Below are 18,111 nucleotides of genomic sequence, written 5' to 3' on the forward strand. Positions count from 1 at the left end.
TATACTGCTTCCAGTCCACCAGCCAACAAGGTGGTTAAGGGACAAAAAGTCAAATATGAAAGTAAGGTCAGCAACAAGACACTGACTGAATAAAGTGATTCAGTCTATTGGTTCATGTTGCAGAGTTATCCTTACATTTGGATTCCATCTGAATACATCTGCTTCATCTCACAGCTACAGTTAAATTTATCAATAAGCTCAGTTATACTTTACTTTTCCTACTTGTAAATTGTATGTTTGTCTCTCTTTCTCTCTCCCAGTAAAGTTTTTTTTGGGGGAGTTTTTCCTTCTCCGCTCTGAGGGTACATTGGCAGAGGGGTGCCATATGTTGTAAAGCCCTCTGAGGCAAATTTTGATGTCAGATACTGGGCTTCATAAATAAAATTGAACTGAATTGAATGTTCCCTGCCGAGGGACAAGATGTAAATGATCATTCCTGCTAACTCTGGCATGTTTATATTTCATATTTATATACTAATCTTCATAAACGTGCACTGACCCATGTCATATAAACAATTAGAATATATAGAACAATTGAATAAAAAGAATAACTGCTAATCATAAACTACTTTTCCTGTTTTTTTAAAGCAATGGCAGAGTAACATGACAGGATAAATTCCCAATCTACATTTTAGAAATGCTAATGCCCCCTGTTGAAATTTGTCAGGGAATCAGTCTTTTAAAGCATATCAGCGAGACCTTGAACACAGTGGACAGAAAGCATGCGCATAAAAAAAATACACTACAAAAAATAGATAATGACATTCATTTTGCCCCTTTTTAGTGCATTTTTTGAGTACTCAGGGATAGAGGATAAAAGAAGAAAAACATTTAAGAGAAAGTTGTTTGGTAAGATCAACACACACACAGGACATCTAAACACTTCACAAAATTGAAGTGAATGGCAGGGTCACATGTGAATGAGGCACAAAAATAAATAAATAAATATAAAATGTTTTGATTATTTCTATTTACTGAGACGCTAAAAAATCTCTACCTCGCTTTAGTGAAAAACTGGCCACACGCTGCACAGAATTCTCCGATAAAAAGCCTAAAAACGATTCATTCATGCAACAGAACCATCCAATTTCAAACACTTCTTTCATAAAAAAATAATCAGTTATCACTTGTTATAATGTATCACTAAATTATTTACATGAATACCTACTGCTCATATTTGATCCTTTTGTCTTTCCTGTTATCAAAGCATTTCCGCTAGTTTAGAAAACACATTTTCATTGTTCTCTCTCCTTTGATCTTTGTAATTACTGGAGGTAATCTATCACATCCCTTAAAAGACAGCGTGACTGAGGTTTCTGCTGACTTCCTGCGTTCTCCTTCTGTCTCACAGTTTCCCCGGTGCTTCTATCATGTTTTGTGGATACAGCAATCCCTGTTCTTCCCTTATCTTGTTTTTCAAAGTAAGCTGCCTGAAATAAATACTGATTAAATATGTTTGTACCTGTAGAAGAAGTGTCAGCAGTAAGCTGTAACTGTGCAAAACTTGGCTGTACTTTTTCTGTTAATTTTCCTAATTATAGTGTCTTAATGTGGCTTATCTGTCAACCTGAATGTATTTAAATATAAAGACATATACAGGCCCTAATGCAAAAGATGATGTTGCCCTGTTATCTATGTTGAGAAGTCAGGCAAGTGTCTGTTAGACATGCCCTCCCATCGAATGCAACCTCTTGATCCGTTGACTGAATCTCTTGCAAAGTGTCACATTTAAACACACTGCAATTATTTTGAGACCTTACAAATGTGCAAAACTTACTGACAGTTAGAAATATGACATAAGACTAAGCAGATAAATATTTCCAGTTGAGGTCAAAACCTGTTAACTTCAACAAAAAATAATAATAATACAATATGTTTTATATGCACTTTTCCATGAAGAGATTTAAAAATAAATACGTAGGATACACAATGCAGTAAACAATGTACAAAGTAACACAGAAGTAATTCCTCTCAAAACCCACCAGAAGTTTGTGGTGGTGTATTTTTCTTGCAGAGACTCTGGTCTCTGTCTGTATTTCCTTTTTTTCTTATTTTCTGTGTTTGGGACTTTTATGTGCATGTACCTCCGCAGAATTTTGGTAAGGTCAAGATTGTAGAAAGGTAGCGACAAGGTGCCATGCATGTATGATATTATCATGGTACTTAAGTCACGATACAATATTATTGCAATTTTAAACTTTTGCAATATGAATTGTAATACCACATACTTTTTCCAACTGCAAATAATGTCCTAAAAGGAAAACTTTGAAACATCTATTGTATCTTTTAAGATAAAGTTTTCAGTTCATTCATATAATTTCAGACATCCTTATTGCAACAAAATGTATCTAGTGGTCTAAAAAGCAATTCATTCTAATATTGTAGTATTAGAGTGAATATTAGAATGCTACACTAATAATTTGTACAAAAAAGTATACCTCGCCTCTGTGTATCACTACAATATTGTAGCACAAAATACTGTGATACTATGCTGTATCGATTTTGTACCCCTCGTAAGCAGCAGGCATCCAAGAGACTAAGTGCTGACAAAACTAGCAAGGTGAAACGGCATACAAGAGTGAATCTGGGGTTGACTTTACTTTTTCTAGCGATTATTTTTTTTCAAACAGTAACCAGAAATCCTAAATAGTATAGCTTTGAGTAAAGATCTACAGCACATGATGCACTTGTAGCAGTACCCTGACAACACAATTGGAGAAATCAATAAAGTCAATTAAGGGATCAGTTACTCACACTGATCATCATCTGTTGCATATCTGTAGAGAACAAAAACAACAAAAGAGGCAAGACAGGCTAGCTGTTACAGAGCCCATCCTTCAGATTTCACAATGAAGTCAAGGATTTGCCTTGCAGAGCCGGCCTAAAGCAACACTGAGCCTCCGGCAGCTCTGATCTCCCCAGAGGTGGCAGGCATGAAGAAAAATTCCCTACAGGGATCAATAAAATATCACACTGTTAAAAATGAATTCCCTCGAGGCAACAAGACAGCCACTGCTTGTTGAGCTAATAATTAATTTGGCCTGGTGTTATCAAAGTTATTACAAACAGGCAATACCCATTAAGCCTCATGTTCACAGATTAATATTTCATGATGTGAAACAGTTGTTAGACTCACATCCGGATATCCCCGTTAAACAGACAAAGGAAGAATATTTATGATCATTGCCATGTGTTGGGATTTCTGTCTTGCAAAATAATTTCTCAAAGACAGAAACTTCAACACAGGGTAAATATTAAATGCTTGCGGGACAAATTTGTTATTAACATTTTTGATGGATGCAAAGCAAAAAGAGCCTCTTTTACAAAGTCAAGCCCTGGTGAAAAGGAATCCTTAGCACTTTATATCAAGGTACACTTATTCACCTTTTACTAACTGCTTTTTAGCATGCATATTGTTGGCCTATTGGCAATTTATTAGTCAAATAAAACCCTTATTAATGCCTTATTCTGAACATAATCTACAACTTCTAGGCGATCAACTAAGAAATTTCCCTCAATAAATTACAAACTACGACTTACTGATAATAGTTGTATGTATGTATGCATGTACAACAACTCGTTTACTTACTGTCTAGTCACTGGTAGTTGGACATTGACACCACACAAATTCTCTATTTTAAAGTTGCCTCCTCTTTACACTTTGTGAATCCATCACAGCATACAAATACTGCAATCAATACACACTATCCTCTAAAGTACAAAGTTTACAAAGTGTGAAGAGAAGGCAACTAAGAAACCTGTGTGAGTTAAAGTGTCAAACTATTATTATATTATAAGTTATGAGACCTCACTTTAGAATGGGAACACGTGCTGAATTAGAAAGACATAATTTAAAGTCATTTGGACTAGTAACACTTGTAGCTTTGTGTTTTGTTACATTAGATAGACCATATTTATTAAATGTTACTAAGGAAGAATGACTGGCACTACCACCCTATAAAGCCAAGACCGAGCAAAGCTTATTAAAATCATCATTAATGTAGAACAACTTATATACTTCCAATCAATAATCAGTAATTATTGAGGAAAATCTCTCAGTTAATGCCCTTGTAGTTGTAGAATATGGTATTGCAGACTATGGCGTTAATGAGTGCTTTACAGTAACTAATAAAAAGAAAAAATGCAACTAATATGACTGCTAATAAGCAATAAGCAATTAGTTTGAGATGGGCCACTAGCCTAACACCTGCTAATGTGTGAGCAGCTTTTTTCTCTGTTAACCTAACATCCAATTTTTAACAGCAGTCAAATTATCTGCAGAGGTCTCTTCCTCTAAAAAAAAAAAACATAAAAGTTAGTGTTTTTCTAATGCTCCTGTGCGGATGGGCTCAAAACTACAGTGGCCAAGGTAAAATCAGGAAAACAAGAATGGCCCTATCTTCTGGGCTACTCTAAAAACAAGGTGGTGTAACATGACAATCTTCAAAGACAAGGACCCGAAAACAAAGATTCCTTTTCTCAGGGGATTGTACACTAAAGCAAACATTCTTATTATATAATATCCCATTTACTGCCAATATATCCCCCTAAATCCTACACACTGGCCCTATAAAGTGTAACAAAAAATAAATATCTAAAGTTAATTTCTTCGGTTAGAAAAGTTATGACAATTTAGTCAAATTGCATTCTTTGATACTGCTTTTCAATTCTGATTGTAGAGCAATTTCCTGACCACATTGGACTCCTCAGAAATTAATTACCTTACTTGATAAATGCTTTGCCCTGTAAATCCTCACTAGAAGCTCCCATCTTATCTTCTAAACGGCACTACGGTGTAATGGGTTTGAGCCGGTGTTTCAAACATAACTGGCTTGAAAGAAGAACTTGAACGCTCCTTTCTGAAAGATCCCTTGAAGGCAGCCCGGACCTCCCAAAATGATCAAAAATGACCTGCATCGCCTTAAAGGCTGAAGGAATTAAACTACATTAGCCTCTTCTTCCGTGCCCATTCTCCATGCAGCCGGGGGAATATTCTCCTAACTGAACTGAGGGCCTTCCTTTGTAATGGACTATAACAAAGAGTTATGGATATGAGATGTCACAGGGATAAGACTTGCCATTAAACTGTGCAGTAGCCTATGTCAGGCTTCTTCCTCTCCGAAGCTACAAAGGGACAGCACAAGACAAAGATGTAAGGACCATTATCTGTCTGAAATGCTTTCACGCTGTTCCCTTTTCTCTCAAAGGTTGCCCTGCAGCAATTAAGGTATTGGGGGAATTTGTGGGGTACATAAAACTTGAGCAGTGTGATATAGTAAACAGGCACTTTACCTCAACCTTATTGGCCTGTGTTAAAGTGAGCTACTGGCTGCAATTTAAAAGCCCGCTCTGCCCCTCCATGGTGCAACAAAAAAAACAGGAGGCCGTAAATGAAAAACATTATTTTAACCACTTAGTAAGGATTGCATAATTAAGTCAGTATATTACTATGAACTTGCAGTATTTGCAAGTACTGCATATTTTATTCACTAGCAATGCATGTATTGGCAACACATCCAGAAAGCTCTGGCTGTTTTACTATCAGGATTATAAATTGATTCACATTACATGATGAGGCAATACATATCATTTAGCGTAACAATCTTAAACACAGCAGTTCAATCTAAAGGTAATATTCCCGAGAGCTATTTCCTATATCCGTTTTACAATTGCTGGCGTGGTCAGCAGTGAAATTAAATTAGGGTGAGCACTTTATCGTTAACCTCGTAGCTCCGTGCGTAAGTGCACAGCAACCCTGTTAGAAGGCTATCTTGTTATACATGCCTGGGATATGAGCTGATATAGGTATCACCGTAACGTGATTTCATTAACTAATCAGATCCTGCCTTGTTCTTAGTTGATTTGTTCTCCCCTGCTCCACATCCTTGAAAACATTATCCCTGGAAGATTAGAAGGAATTATGGGTATTTTAGTTGAGCCAGTGGGATGGATTAGTGTTGTGCCACCGCTGTAATAGCATTGGTAGCAGCCCCATTTCGATATGGAGAAAAGTAAATGCTAACGAGCCAGGAACAGGGGAATAGGTTTGTGAGAGATGCTGCAATAATGTCAAAGCCTAACATCTTGTATGCAGCTCACCCACTTCAGGGAAAGGCTGTAATGTTAAGTCTCAAATGGGAAATCTCGCCTTTATGGGCGCGATTGATATTGCACATTGCGGTATGGATGCATTTTCCTTTCAACACTAGAGAGGATGATAAATCTGCAATCTGGGTCCAACATTTAGTAGGCGTTTGCAACACATAATCTTGATGCTGATTCCGCTGCTCGCCCTCAAATAAAACATCTCTCTCCTGTAACCCAAATGTCTCGGCCTGGTGTCTATATCAACAATCAGATCGTGGCTTTAGTTTCTCCAACATAATGTCTGACAGGGGGAGGTGAGACATGACTAAACTTGCTGCACTCCTACTGTGGCTAGGTGTGGAAAAGATGCTGAGCCAGTTGAACAATTAATCCCATATCAAATGAGAAATCTGGACTCCCACTATGTCACCCCATGTGCCGGCAGGTGTGCTTTGCCTCCTGCTGGCACATTCCTGCACAAAATAAAGATGTTATCAAACTGAAAGTGGAAATGCATCAATGAGTGATTTGTGTAGATGACACTGTTTTATATAGTGAGAAAGCACACCTGAAACATAACACTTTCCAAAAAAAAAAAAGTTTGGTATTTTTCCTGACAGAGCAACAACTAAAAGTGCAATAGCACATCAGGGCATTTTGGCTCCTTCCAATTTAATCTTGTCAGTTGTTTCAAGCTTGTGAGAACTGCAAGAGTGCAAATATCATCAAATGGCGACATTTCAGAAAATGAAGACGTACAAGAATACAGTATATTTCCTGTAATTGGCTGTTTGTGCAGGTGCCTGTGCATTTGAAACATATGTCCAATTCTCTTCTAGCGGTGGCAAATGATATAAGGCTGAGTTGTTTGAAGCTGCATCTACCATAACTGCATATCTCCCTGATTGCTGCCATGTGAGATGAAACAGTATGAATCCTGATCAGTCACTGACTTTATATCCTCCTGCTGCCTTGACCAGCATTGTTACTTCAGGGGTAGAATTGGATTTTCTTGTCTGATTAACATTTGTTTTTCCCTTTTCCTTCTCCTCTCCAGCACACAGAGGTATTGCATTGATCTGCACTTAACCTGATTTCTAATAAAACAAGGTGTCCAGCTAGTTCCCCTGGTGTCACCACCACTATCACACAAGAATGTATGTTGTTCAGCGGCTAGCCATTGATCAGTCCTTTTGGGGATTTCACCTGCTTCTTCCCGTCTCGATGGTAGCCAGGATCATCGTCTGCCTTGTGCTCTAATGACCCTCCAGGCCTTACATGCTGCTAATGAGCTGATGGATCAGTGCATCGATCCAAGTGCCGCAGTCTAGGAACGGCCAATTACCTCAAGTAAACAGTGCAGAAACCAGCTCTGTGCACAGCCAGGAGAGAAAAGGACAATGGAGTTGAGGGAAGAAATGTAGATAGCAGGGGAAAGTGGTGGAGTGCGGAACGTGTTATGCAATTCAAATTGTATTGTGTCACACTGTGGTTCTGTTCTTTGCAGTTTGTCACCATGAATATAAAGTAGGGGAAAATAAAATAACAAGTCGATGAAATACGATTCTGCAAGTAAAGCAGACAAACTAAACAATTGTGGCCCCGCACACAATGTGCTTACTGCTCTGCACAAAGAAACCTGGTACCTGTGGCTCTCTCTCAGGGCTTCCTTTCCCTTCCTCCAAGAAATCACACCCCGAGGAGACATCCTGGGCTTGCATTCGATCAGAACGTCGCCACCCTGTCGGGCCAGAGTTTGGGCCTTCAACAAGTTCTGGGAGAAGTCTGGAGCGATGGCTGATAGAAAGAGTGGAAAGAGAGAGGGTTTTAAGTGTTATGAGGGAGACAGGAGGAAAGGAAAAAAACAGCTGATGTTATATTTACTGTCAGAGGAGACAGAGGGGCAAAGGAGGTAGAGCTATTGAGGAAATGAGACTGGAGGAGCATCCTAAAAACATGCAGGTCGCTCTATCCATTAGGTAGGTCAGCTCTCACATCCTTTCCCTTCTACACACAAACACACTTATTTGCAGACATGCATGCATAACTGCAGGAGAACAGACATGGTACATCATTTTTAAGACATTTTATTTGAAAGTAGGTAGAGGGTTTTTTGTTTTTTTTTTCAAATTTCATGAATTTTCCTTAGGAGGACATTATGCATTAAGAATTAAGCCGTGGGGCTCTGAAGCAAAAATGAGAGAATGTAAAACGAGAGGGAGGCTTTGTTGCTGCTCCTTTAGGCCTTAATTACTAAGGCGCCGTCGTCTGGAGCTGTTTTGTATGCGCACCGACTCAGCAGAAAGCTCTTCAAAGTGAACACACAGCCTGGCGCCAGTGACATGGCTGAGCACCTGCCAACGCATGCGGGTGCATGTGCATACACAGCAATACATGCCGCGATGCACGTTTTCATACGCGTGTACAATTATTTCATGACATTGAGTGTAAAATGCCAGCGTTTCCTTTAACAACACAACAGACATTTGTCAAACTTGTGTTCTCTACACATGGGTGGAATTTAGATGAACTCCTATCTTAAAACAGGGTTGAAGGATTTATAGTTTCAATAAAATCGGTTTATTCCTATGTATATTAAATGAATGTAGCAAGGTACAACAGGGCCTCTAGTCTGTAGGGGGACCATTTAAACAAAGTAGGACTTTTCTACCATGTATTGTTTTGGTGTTCTGTTCGCTATTGTATGATAAAAAGGTAGACACCTAGGTATCAGTATGTCTGGCAACAACACTAATAGTAATACTACACATATATATATAATATATATATATATATATATATATATATATATATATAACACAGCTATAATTCAAAAATTAAGTCCATCATTTGGTATTTTATTCCAGGACGGACGATTCTGGGATTAGTCAATAATTTTATAAAAATGATCACTGACAATTTTCATATTCACTATAATATATATTTACAATATTCATAATCACAGAATGACAGAAAAGACGTTTTCACTGGTTTAGGCCTCATAAAATGACAGGAGATGCTGCCTTTCTTTGTTTTGCTAGTTTAATATTTTTGGATTTAGAATATCTGCAATGTTACCTTAGAATTTAAGAGATTATTGGGAAACGTCTACAAATTGATAAATCAATTAATCAGTAAAATAATAGTCATCTTTATTGATAACAATATCAAAAATGTTAATTGCAGTAACTGTTTGTAAAACTGCATCAAATGAGAACAAAGGTAGTGTAGTAGTAATATCAATTCAATGATACATATCGATTCTGAATATTTGAAATGGTTTCCATTCTGACATTCATTTCTTACTCTATCTTGTTATAATGTTTACAACAGTCATTTCGCCCTGTTTTATATATATATATATATATATATATATATATATATATATATATATATATATATATATATATATATATATATATATATATATATATATATAATATATATATAAACACATACATACATACATACATACACACACACACACACACACATACATATATACATATATAAAGAAATTTTATGTCTTTCATTGTCATTTTCTCTTGGTTTCAAAAATGGTATTGAACATTTTTTACAAGGTTTTGCATGGAAATCAGAAATTCCAGTATCGTTACAACACTAATAGAGAATGCAGTCTAGATATGTTAGTCTTTAGCAGGCAGACTGTCAGATAAGTCCCATGACTTCTAATACAGAACAATATATCATTGTGAGAGGTTGGACATAAAGAAAATTATGAAGAATAGAGTAGTCACCAATATATGTATATTCCCATAACTCTTAATGTCTCAGTCTAAAATTGTAATGCACCCGCTTGTGTGGCGCTGCCAATCAGAGTTATGTATGTTTCTTAACACAACCATCTAAAGCTGCTGTGTCAGGAAATTAAGTGGCTTGACTCCTAATACTTGCCATTGTGTCAAACTGCCACCAAAAAGTGCTGTGAGTGCTTATAAAAGGATATAATACCCTTTTTTTTAATGACGTGATTATATAAAATACCTTAACTACCAAGGAAATAGTTTGCTGTTCATTTTTAAAACAGTAAAGCACCTAGAAGTTTATAGCTTAGTGAATAGAGGGACATAGAGACTTAACACTTCAGATAGTTATAGTATCCTAACCTCTCATGTAACCTGTTACCTGACACTTCTGTAGAGAGACCTCAAACTAATTAAACTGCCTTTTACTGTAACCCGACATGCTGCATGCAAATGTTCATCTTCCATAGTTACACTGCTTCCATAGTTACAAACATAAAATAAATATAAGTTCCTCCACAACATATGCAGTTGAGATATAAGAACATCACTACAGCTTGGGCTTTTCTGCTGCCATTCTGGAAACAGGAACTATGATAAGAAAATGTTGTATGTAAATTAAAAATAGAACTTATCTCATCAACAGCATAATACATGGATGTCTGCAGCTTTTGCTGTCACCATAATTCAAGACTGATAAACTGTTAGCAAATAGCTAAACTTAAGAAAATAATTTAGATGAATACAAGCTTAATAGATGAGCTTAACTCAAAAATGGTCATCCTTCTTTGCGATCATGTCCTGAAGACAACAAAAGGAATAGTTACCAAATTAAAAGGTTTTATTTTAATATTGTATGTAGTTGGACTAATGCACATCTCTCAACTTGTTACAGTAAGATAGTAAGACTTGTGAGACTAACCCTCCTATTTTTTTTTTTATTTTCTCAATTTAAAAACTAGTTTTATATATTCAGTTTTTCTATTTGTTTGTTTGTTTTTGTTGTTGTGGCGCATCTGTTTTGGGGTTTTTTGGACTGCTATAGTTTGCTTGCTGGCTTTTTGAAAATTGCTGAACACATTACAAACTGTTAGTGTACTGTCAGATTTTAATTTGTAAAGTACAATTTAAAACAATAAGTTTTCCAAAACCTGTACATAGTTAACAGCAAATTGTGACAATTAACAAGTGAGATTTAATGATTATTTTTAAGAGACAATGAGTACATGGGAATGGTTCCCTTTATCACAGTCAATGCAGCCAGCTGACATTAAACAATGTCTCCAGTAAAAAAGATAATCAGAATCATAATCCAGTTTATTGCCAAGTAGGTTTCCACATAAAAGGAATTTGCTTTGGTGTATTGGTGCATAACACAAACATTTAAATCAAATCTATAATTACAATGCCAGTGAACTGGGAAAAGAAAATGCAAGATTAAATGTTCTCTATAATACTAAACTCAGCCATACGGGGGGAGTTTTTTGTTACTTGAATATTATAACATTAAACTAACAAAGCAAAGTGCTGCTCTTGTCCCCTGCTGTTTTCAGTGTGCACAACCGCTCATCCCCTAGCAAACTCTATTATGAGAGCAGAAGTAGGGTGCACTTTGGGGCAAACTACTGGTGAAAGAACTGTAGACACAAATGCCTTTTCCTCAGTCTGCTCAACACAAACGCAGGAACAGACACAAATGTTGTTTTTCATGTGCTCGGTATTAATAAGGGCTTTAATTTAAATAGAGGGGGTTGACTGAGTTTATCCTTCAGACGTACTATACAGGCTTTTTGTGGAAAATTACAAAAAATCATAAGCAGGGGAAAAACATAAAATTATCTCAGTGATTCGACCAGCAAAACTGCAGATGACAAGACGAACATGTGTAGTAAATGTTCTGCCAATATGACTGTGGGTGTTATGGCCTCAAATGTGGACCTTTTATTATAATGCCCCCCCACCAAGCTGACTGGTTTCATATTTATTTTGGCAGCATTTACGCATTAATCATCTGCCAAATTTAAGTGTGTATCATCCATCCATCAAACAGCAATTTAAGAGATGGCAAGAGGACAACTCCACTGAATGTATTCAGAGAAATCAACAGTCTTATGTGTCTGGGCTTACCTATGACTCTGAGCTCAGCGTTGGTGAAGATTCGGCCATGCTTGTTCTCTGCCACGCACTGGTACATGCCGATGTCAGCCAGGTTCAGGCTACTGATCGTCAGCACTCCATTATTCGCCTGAATCCTATCGTGCTAAGGACATACACACACAAAGATACACACATTTAACACCATGATTCAAAATGAAACAAGCTGTGCTAACCTGACAACAAACACTAAACAGGTTAAGACAAGATGAATAGTCAGCAGGGGACTTGAGTGGTTGCCTCGGGTGCAAAAATATGCCCCAGTTCAACACAAGGTTAACATCCAATCAAGACCTCCCTTATGATGGGACTGTTGTTAGTAGGCATGGGACAGTATTTCATGTCGTGATTATCCATAATTGCGATATGGTGTATTATCCCGATAACCATTAAAATATGCTTAAAATATGCATCAAACATAATGGAATCGCTTAACCTTAAATTTAGTAAAGAGGCAATTATTTTCATTGCATTGTGGATACATATTTTCTTTTTTGTGTAAAAAAAAAGGTTAGTGTGAACACTGCCTGCTTTTGCAGATTCTCTTTATTTGTTGACTCTTTATTATTATAATTGTTTCATCACAATCTGCGATGAAATTGTATATTGTCCCATCGCCAGGGAACCTCGTAGGCCTCATTTATGCTCAACGATAGATACATATACAGAGACAGACAGAGCGAGCCTTCTATCTGAACTCTGCATTAATTTCCGTAAGCTTCTCTGAAAGCTTAAGGATACGGACAAATTAGAGCGGTATCACCAAAGATCGTGGGGCAGTGTAGCGTAGTTCAAGCAACATAAGACCGTAGAAAACGGTGAGGACATTTTAAAACAAACAGCAGAATAGGGCAGTCAAAGAATTTTCCATCCACATGTCGCAATGTATTTAATGGTCTTTAACAGACCACTGCTGTCTACCACTGCCTCTGTTAAACGGTACATTATTACAACGTCCTCCCCACTGCCTTGTTTGTTGTTGTCTGAAACTTTTCCCTCTAGTGCCATCTATTGGCTGTAACTATGCCAATATAAATGTAGCACTAAGTATGAGGGCAAAGACAGTTACAATAGCTGAACCACACAAATCTATTTTCATACATAAAGGGAGTATAAATAAGTGTTAAACTGAACGATATGTCATTGGTGTATTATCAAAATCACACTGTATCTCTGTTTTGTCCCATGTCCATGGTAATGCTTAAAGCTGTAGATTTTTTAAACACTTGGGAAAAGAGAAACAAAAAGCAAAAAATAAATAAAAATTACATACACAATATAGTATGACACATTATTACCATATAAATCTTTTCTATATCTAACAACCACCTTTTGTACATGTTCCAAACATGATGCAACAATGGCTTTCACTTGGAGTCATGTTTCTGGCCCCTTAGATTAATATTCACCATCTTTCCATCTTTCTGGTCTCCACTAACTCCTGAGAAAGACATCTGGGTCTCCAGCCAGTCACACGACTGTGTCACTCTGCTGGGAAGGTGGTGTACAGTGGATGATAATTCTCTGTGGTTTTGTCCCTACAGTAACCCCTTTCACCTAACATGCAGCCATTGGAACCATTGTTAATATAAAATTATTGATTACTGGAGCAAAGACATACGTTTAATCAGAGTCTGTTGAGAGAGGAAGATAAAACCCTCTGAGCTTCCATCCATGCTTACAGGTTACAGTAACTGACCTCAGATTCACATGAGCCATACTGGCCCTTAAAATGCTCTCAGTGGATGATCCTTTAGCAAATCTGACATTAATCCCTGAAAGGGCTGACACCTGTTTACATAACCATACCCATTATATAAACAGAACAAAGAGTATACTCGATTCAAGGTTTTCTGATATACAGGAGCATTTCAGGTCCACAAGCAACAAGTTTTCTGTACAATTCCCTCAAATTATATATGACTTTTGAAAGCCTGGCAATTTAACACTAAGGTAGATATAATAAGCTCACAGTCCAGCAGTTTTAGGTGCTCGTTTTTACACTTTCAGAATGATCATAGTTACTTGCAATCACATAGCACTTACAGTAGTGACGCACAGGCTCATTTTATGTATAATGTCTTTAGACTGTTGTATGTGTATTTAACATATTATTTAAGCTGTGTGGTTTTCTATGGATCAACAAAATGGGTTAGATAAGGTAATACAAGCTGACTTGAATTCTATCACTTCTCACACCTCTTCCTGACATACAGTGAACGAGGTAGAAAGTCCAGCAACACGTCGTAGCAGTATTTAGAACAATCTTGTTGCAAGACTAAAGCATTCTGGTTTGTCATGAAACACATTACAAACAGCATTTAAATAAGGCAGGACTGAAGCATGAAAAAAAGGAAAAGAAACACAACCAATCAAATACATTCACATACATATTAGCCAATTATGTATCTACAAAGGAAGGCTGGGTATATGGTCGTGTTGGTCCAGGCCGATCAGGCTGAAAAAATGTAATGTTTGATTTTTTAAAAAATGTTTCATAAAGTGCTATATATATATATAAAGTCCCTAGAGAACCATTACAAAAGTAGATGGGAATTATTTGAGAACCACTATAAGAACTAATTGAGAAGTCCTCATTCATGCTCCCTGGAAATAAAATTTTGGAAAAGAAAATACGCAAATGGTCTCTCACATTAGCAGCAGTTCGGCTGGACTTCATCACCTCTAGGCCTATAAAAATGAAGATAAAATGTGATGTTTTAGTGTGCAAATTGGTGGATTGAGTGTTAAAAAAAATTCCAGATATACCACAAATAAAAACAACATTCAGAGAGCTGATGGAGCCCTGATCGAGAAGAGGCTTGTTGCTCTGAGAGTAGGTTGGAGGTGCACGATGCTTCGCCAGAATGGAGCCAGGGAGAGCTGTTTTTTAAACAAGCAACACGTCATTTGCCCTATTCGCCAATGCACGAAGCAGTTAAGGACATCTTCATTGGGAAACGCTGAAACAATCTGATGTTTGCTTGCTCACGTCCAGTTAGGAAGAGTTGTCAGGTGAGCTTTTTAATATAGTATATCTAGTTAGGAGTAGTATCTTGAGCATTTACCTGAATTTAGTCTGACCTAGCATCTATGGTTAATTCCCATAAGTCAGCTACCTTTACAGTTGTCAACAACATCCATAAACTATGTGCATGATATTTTCTGTTTTCTGTTTAATGACTAACCTCTCGCTTTATATAAAAAATATGAAACACTTTCTCTGTCTTTTTTAAGGATAGCTTATAAACACTCCAATTAGTGCCGTAACAGTATCCCATACTAGGTGATAATAAGAGAATGTTGGACAAAAACTGCTTTGAGGTGGGTAATTAGTGCTATATATGAACATTTTAAGTACCACGATGCCAACTGTGTTCATTCTGATGAATGGCCTGATCTAATTCGAGCTTTAGCCACACTTTTTCTCTCCTCAGGGGGGTTGATAATTGAAACACTGCTAATTTTCTGTGGTCTTAATAGGCCCGCAGTGACTAGATGTAACCCCCCTTTGCTTAACATAGCACTGAAACGTTATCAAACGGTGGCTGAAATCAAACCTCTCAGGAATTAGTTAGGAATGAGCTGCAGCACATAGGCTATTTTATACTCCACCAAGTCTCATACAGTGTCAGGTGGCAGAGACAAAAAAATATTCAGCATGAGACGGTGTTTGTTTAAAAATAAATGCAATTTCATAAACGCCTACACAGAGTGCATTTAGTAATTATACAACATTCGAAGAGTGCTGTTCTTCTCTTCCCACTGCTCCTCCTTTTGACCTTTACAGAGACTGGCACTACTTTCTGCTCCCTTTTTATAGTTGTGTCAATTTAAGTGAGGCAGCACTCATTGTTCTTGCCCTTGATCTTTCTCATTGAGTGTAGCCAGACCTTTTAATGTCACTGACAAAGTAGTCCAGAGGGTCCTGCCGCCAGTCTGTCTGTCGTCTGGAATCATTACAGCACTGCCACTTGAAAAGACAAGGACTGTCCCTTAACATCAGTGACACTGCTGAGGATCTTCAAACAGGGCTCTCTCTCTGAGGCCCAGTCACACGACGAACACACGTCTGACCTGGTGCAAGGACCGCCGCCAGAGGGGGCCATGGGTGAGGATGGATACAGTTGTTTCCAAGTGGAACACGACAAGTCCCTGGGTTTTTGGCAACCCGGGACTAGATGCTTATATGTGTGTTCAAGGGGATGGGAAAGAGCGAGAGAGAGATAGTCATGGTGACTTTGAATAGATGATAGATGGTCCTTTTTAGGTTACACAGTGCAAGGGCCCAAGGGGGAGAAAGAGATGAAAGAGATCTGTGTAAGTGCATCGGCTGGTGCCAAACTACGCTATTGTGCACCCGGTGCCCTGTTAAAGAACCCTCAGAGACTCGGTGGTGGCTCTATCACAATCTCTTTATCACTGCAGACAAATGGTGGCATTCGTCTGCTTTATGGCCATCATTAATTATGCCTGACTCTTCTCTGATACCAGCACTGTTTCAAGTTGAGCCGTGAAAAGGCAAATCATGGCCGCTTTGTTGTATGCCCCTGGTGTTACGATCCTTTTTCTGATTGCAGTTGGTGTACTGAGTGTGAGCACAAACTCCTCAGAAGGCAGCTCCCTGACTTTGGAGGTCGAAGGGAGAAAAATCTCAAAAACCACACACTCATGTATGTAACTGAAAGGGGGAGCTGGTGGTGGAGTGGAAAAAAATACAAGCGTGAGTGGGTCCTTGTTTCATCGGGATGACATTTTGAAGTGACAGCCCTCCTGTGCGCCATTTAATTCCCTTGGAGGGGGCCCAAAATGAGGTGGAGAGAAAGAGAGGGAGGGAAAAAAAGCTTGAAAGAGAGTGTAAGGAAGAGAAAGAGAGCATTAGAGATGCTGAGATAAAGAGAGAGGAGAGGAGGACTGATCCATTCTAATGAGGAATAACAAATGGCCCCCTTGGCCTCCCTCTCCTTCTCCCTCTCTCTCTACATCGCTGACCTTTGGGTTTGGAAATTGATTTACTGTTGCCGCTGTTGACGGTGGCATTTTGAAAATGGTAACACCCTACCTCATTAATATAGCCACATGTACAGAGAATGTGTTACCTTGGCCACCTGCCAAAGGAATTTTTACAATGTTATTTACAAATCAATACTGGAGATGCACAGTCGGAGTGATAAGGCTTTCCTGTGGTTAAGGATGTGCGGCAAATATAGGAAGTGATCTTTGTCACCCAACAGTCACAAATGACAAAGAGGAGACATTGATGACAATAGATACATTTACATGTACACTACTATTTCACTATAATACTGAATATGACAATATTCTGAATTTAATTTGGGTCATGTATACTGCATATTCTGTTTTGATATTACTATTATTACTATGATTTTTTTTTTTATTTTTTTACAAATTTAGGATTTTCCAATTAAAACATGCAAGATATGCTCGTATTATTCAAGTTTTAATAGCATTCTTTGGACATGTATACAGCACATTTGAAACATGTGTCTCAACAGGGGTTTGTGCCACAATATGCTTGTTTACGGTCAGCTCTGTGCATTGTCATGGATGCATTTTACACAAATTAAGTCGCAAGTTGCTCACAGTTTGCAAGGGTAGAGATGCATGCCCAAAATAAAAGCCTACATATCTGGTTGGATGAAGAAACACATCTACTTTACTTAAACTAAACTTAATGAAAGACTTGGATATCAACAAGTTTTGGATATGCAAAAATATTGTAACCCCAACTTTGTCAAGAATTTAGTTAAAGGAACCACAGAGGTAGGCTGTGCTTGCACAGTCGCACAAGTACGCCAGTGATAGGAGACTTTGTAAAAATCCTATTTCAATGGAAAATGGCTTCAGCCATTCCAATTTTCTACATTTTGATGTCATAAATTACATGTCTCAGCCAACATTTGTATGTGGGGCCCATGTGGGTAGTAAATGGGATTAAAAATTGGTCTTTTATAGGAATGGCCATGGGCTCCATAATGGCCCAATAACAACTGCCTACATAGGCAAGTATTTCCAAGTGGGCCCCACATGGGTTATGCTATAGGATGGCCTGGGCATCAAGTGGGTATGAAAATTCAGCCCAAAA

General features: G+C 37.9%; 1 protein-coding gene across 1 annotated transcript in view; it reads right to left on the minus strand.

Annotated features, from left to right (window-relative positions):
* The window catches only part of cntn3a.1 (contactin 3a, tandem duplicate 1), a 103,203-nt gene that overhangs the window by 25,255 nt on the left and 59,837 nt on the right, over nucleotides 1-18,111 (minus strand). Inside the window, exons 10-11 of the mRNA XM_042491562.1 lie at nucleotides 11,979-12,111; nucleotides 7,734-7,884 (exon numbers count right to left, since the gene is read on the minus strand). Coding sequence (XP_042347496.1) covers nucleotides 7,734-7,884; nucleotides 11,979-12,111 — 284 coding nt within the window. The remainder of the gene's footprint in view (nucleotides 1-7,733; nucleotides 7,885-11,978; nucleotides 12,112-18,111) is intronic.

The sequence above is a fragment of the Plectropomus leopardus genome, chromosome 8, assembly GCF_008729295.1.
Source record: "Plectropomus leopardus isolate mb chromosome 8, YSFRI_Pleo_2.0, whole genome shotgun sequence".
Taxonomy (NCBI): domain Eukaryota; kingdom Metazoa; phylum Chordata; class Actinopteri; order Perciformes; family Serranidae; genus Plectropomus; species Plectropomus leopardus.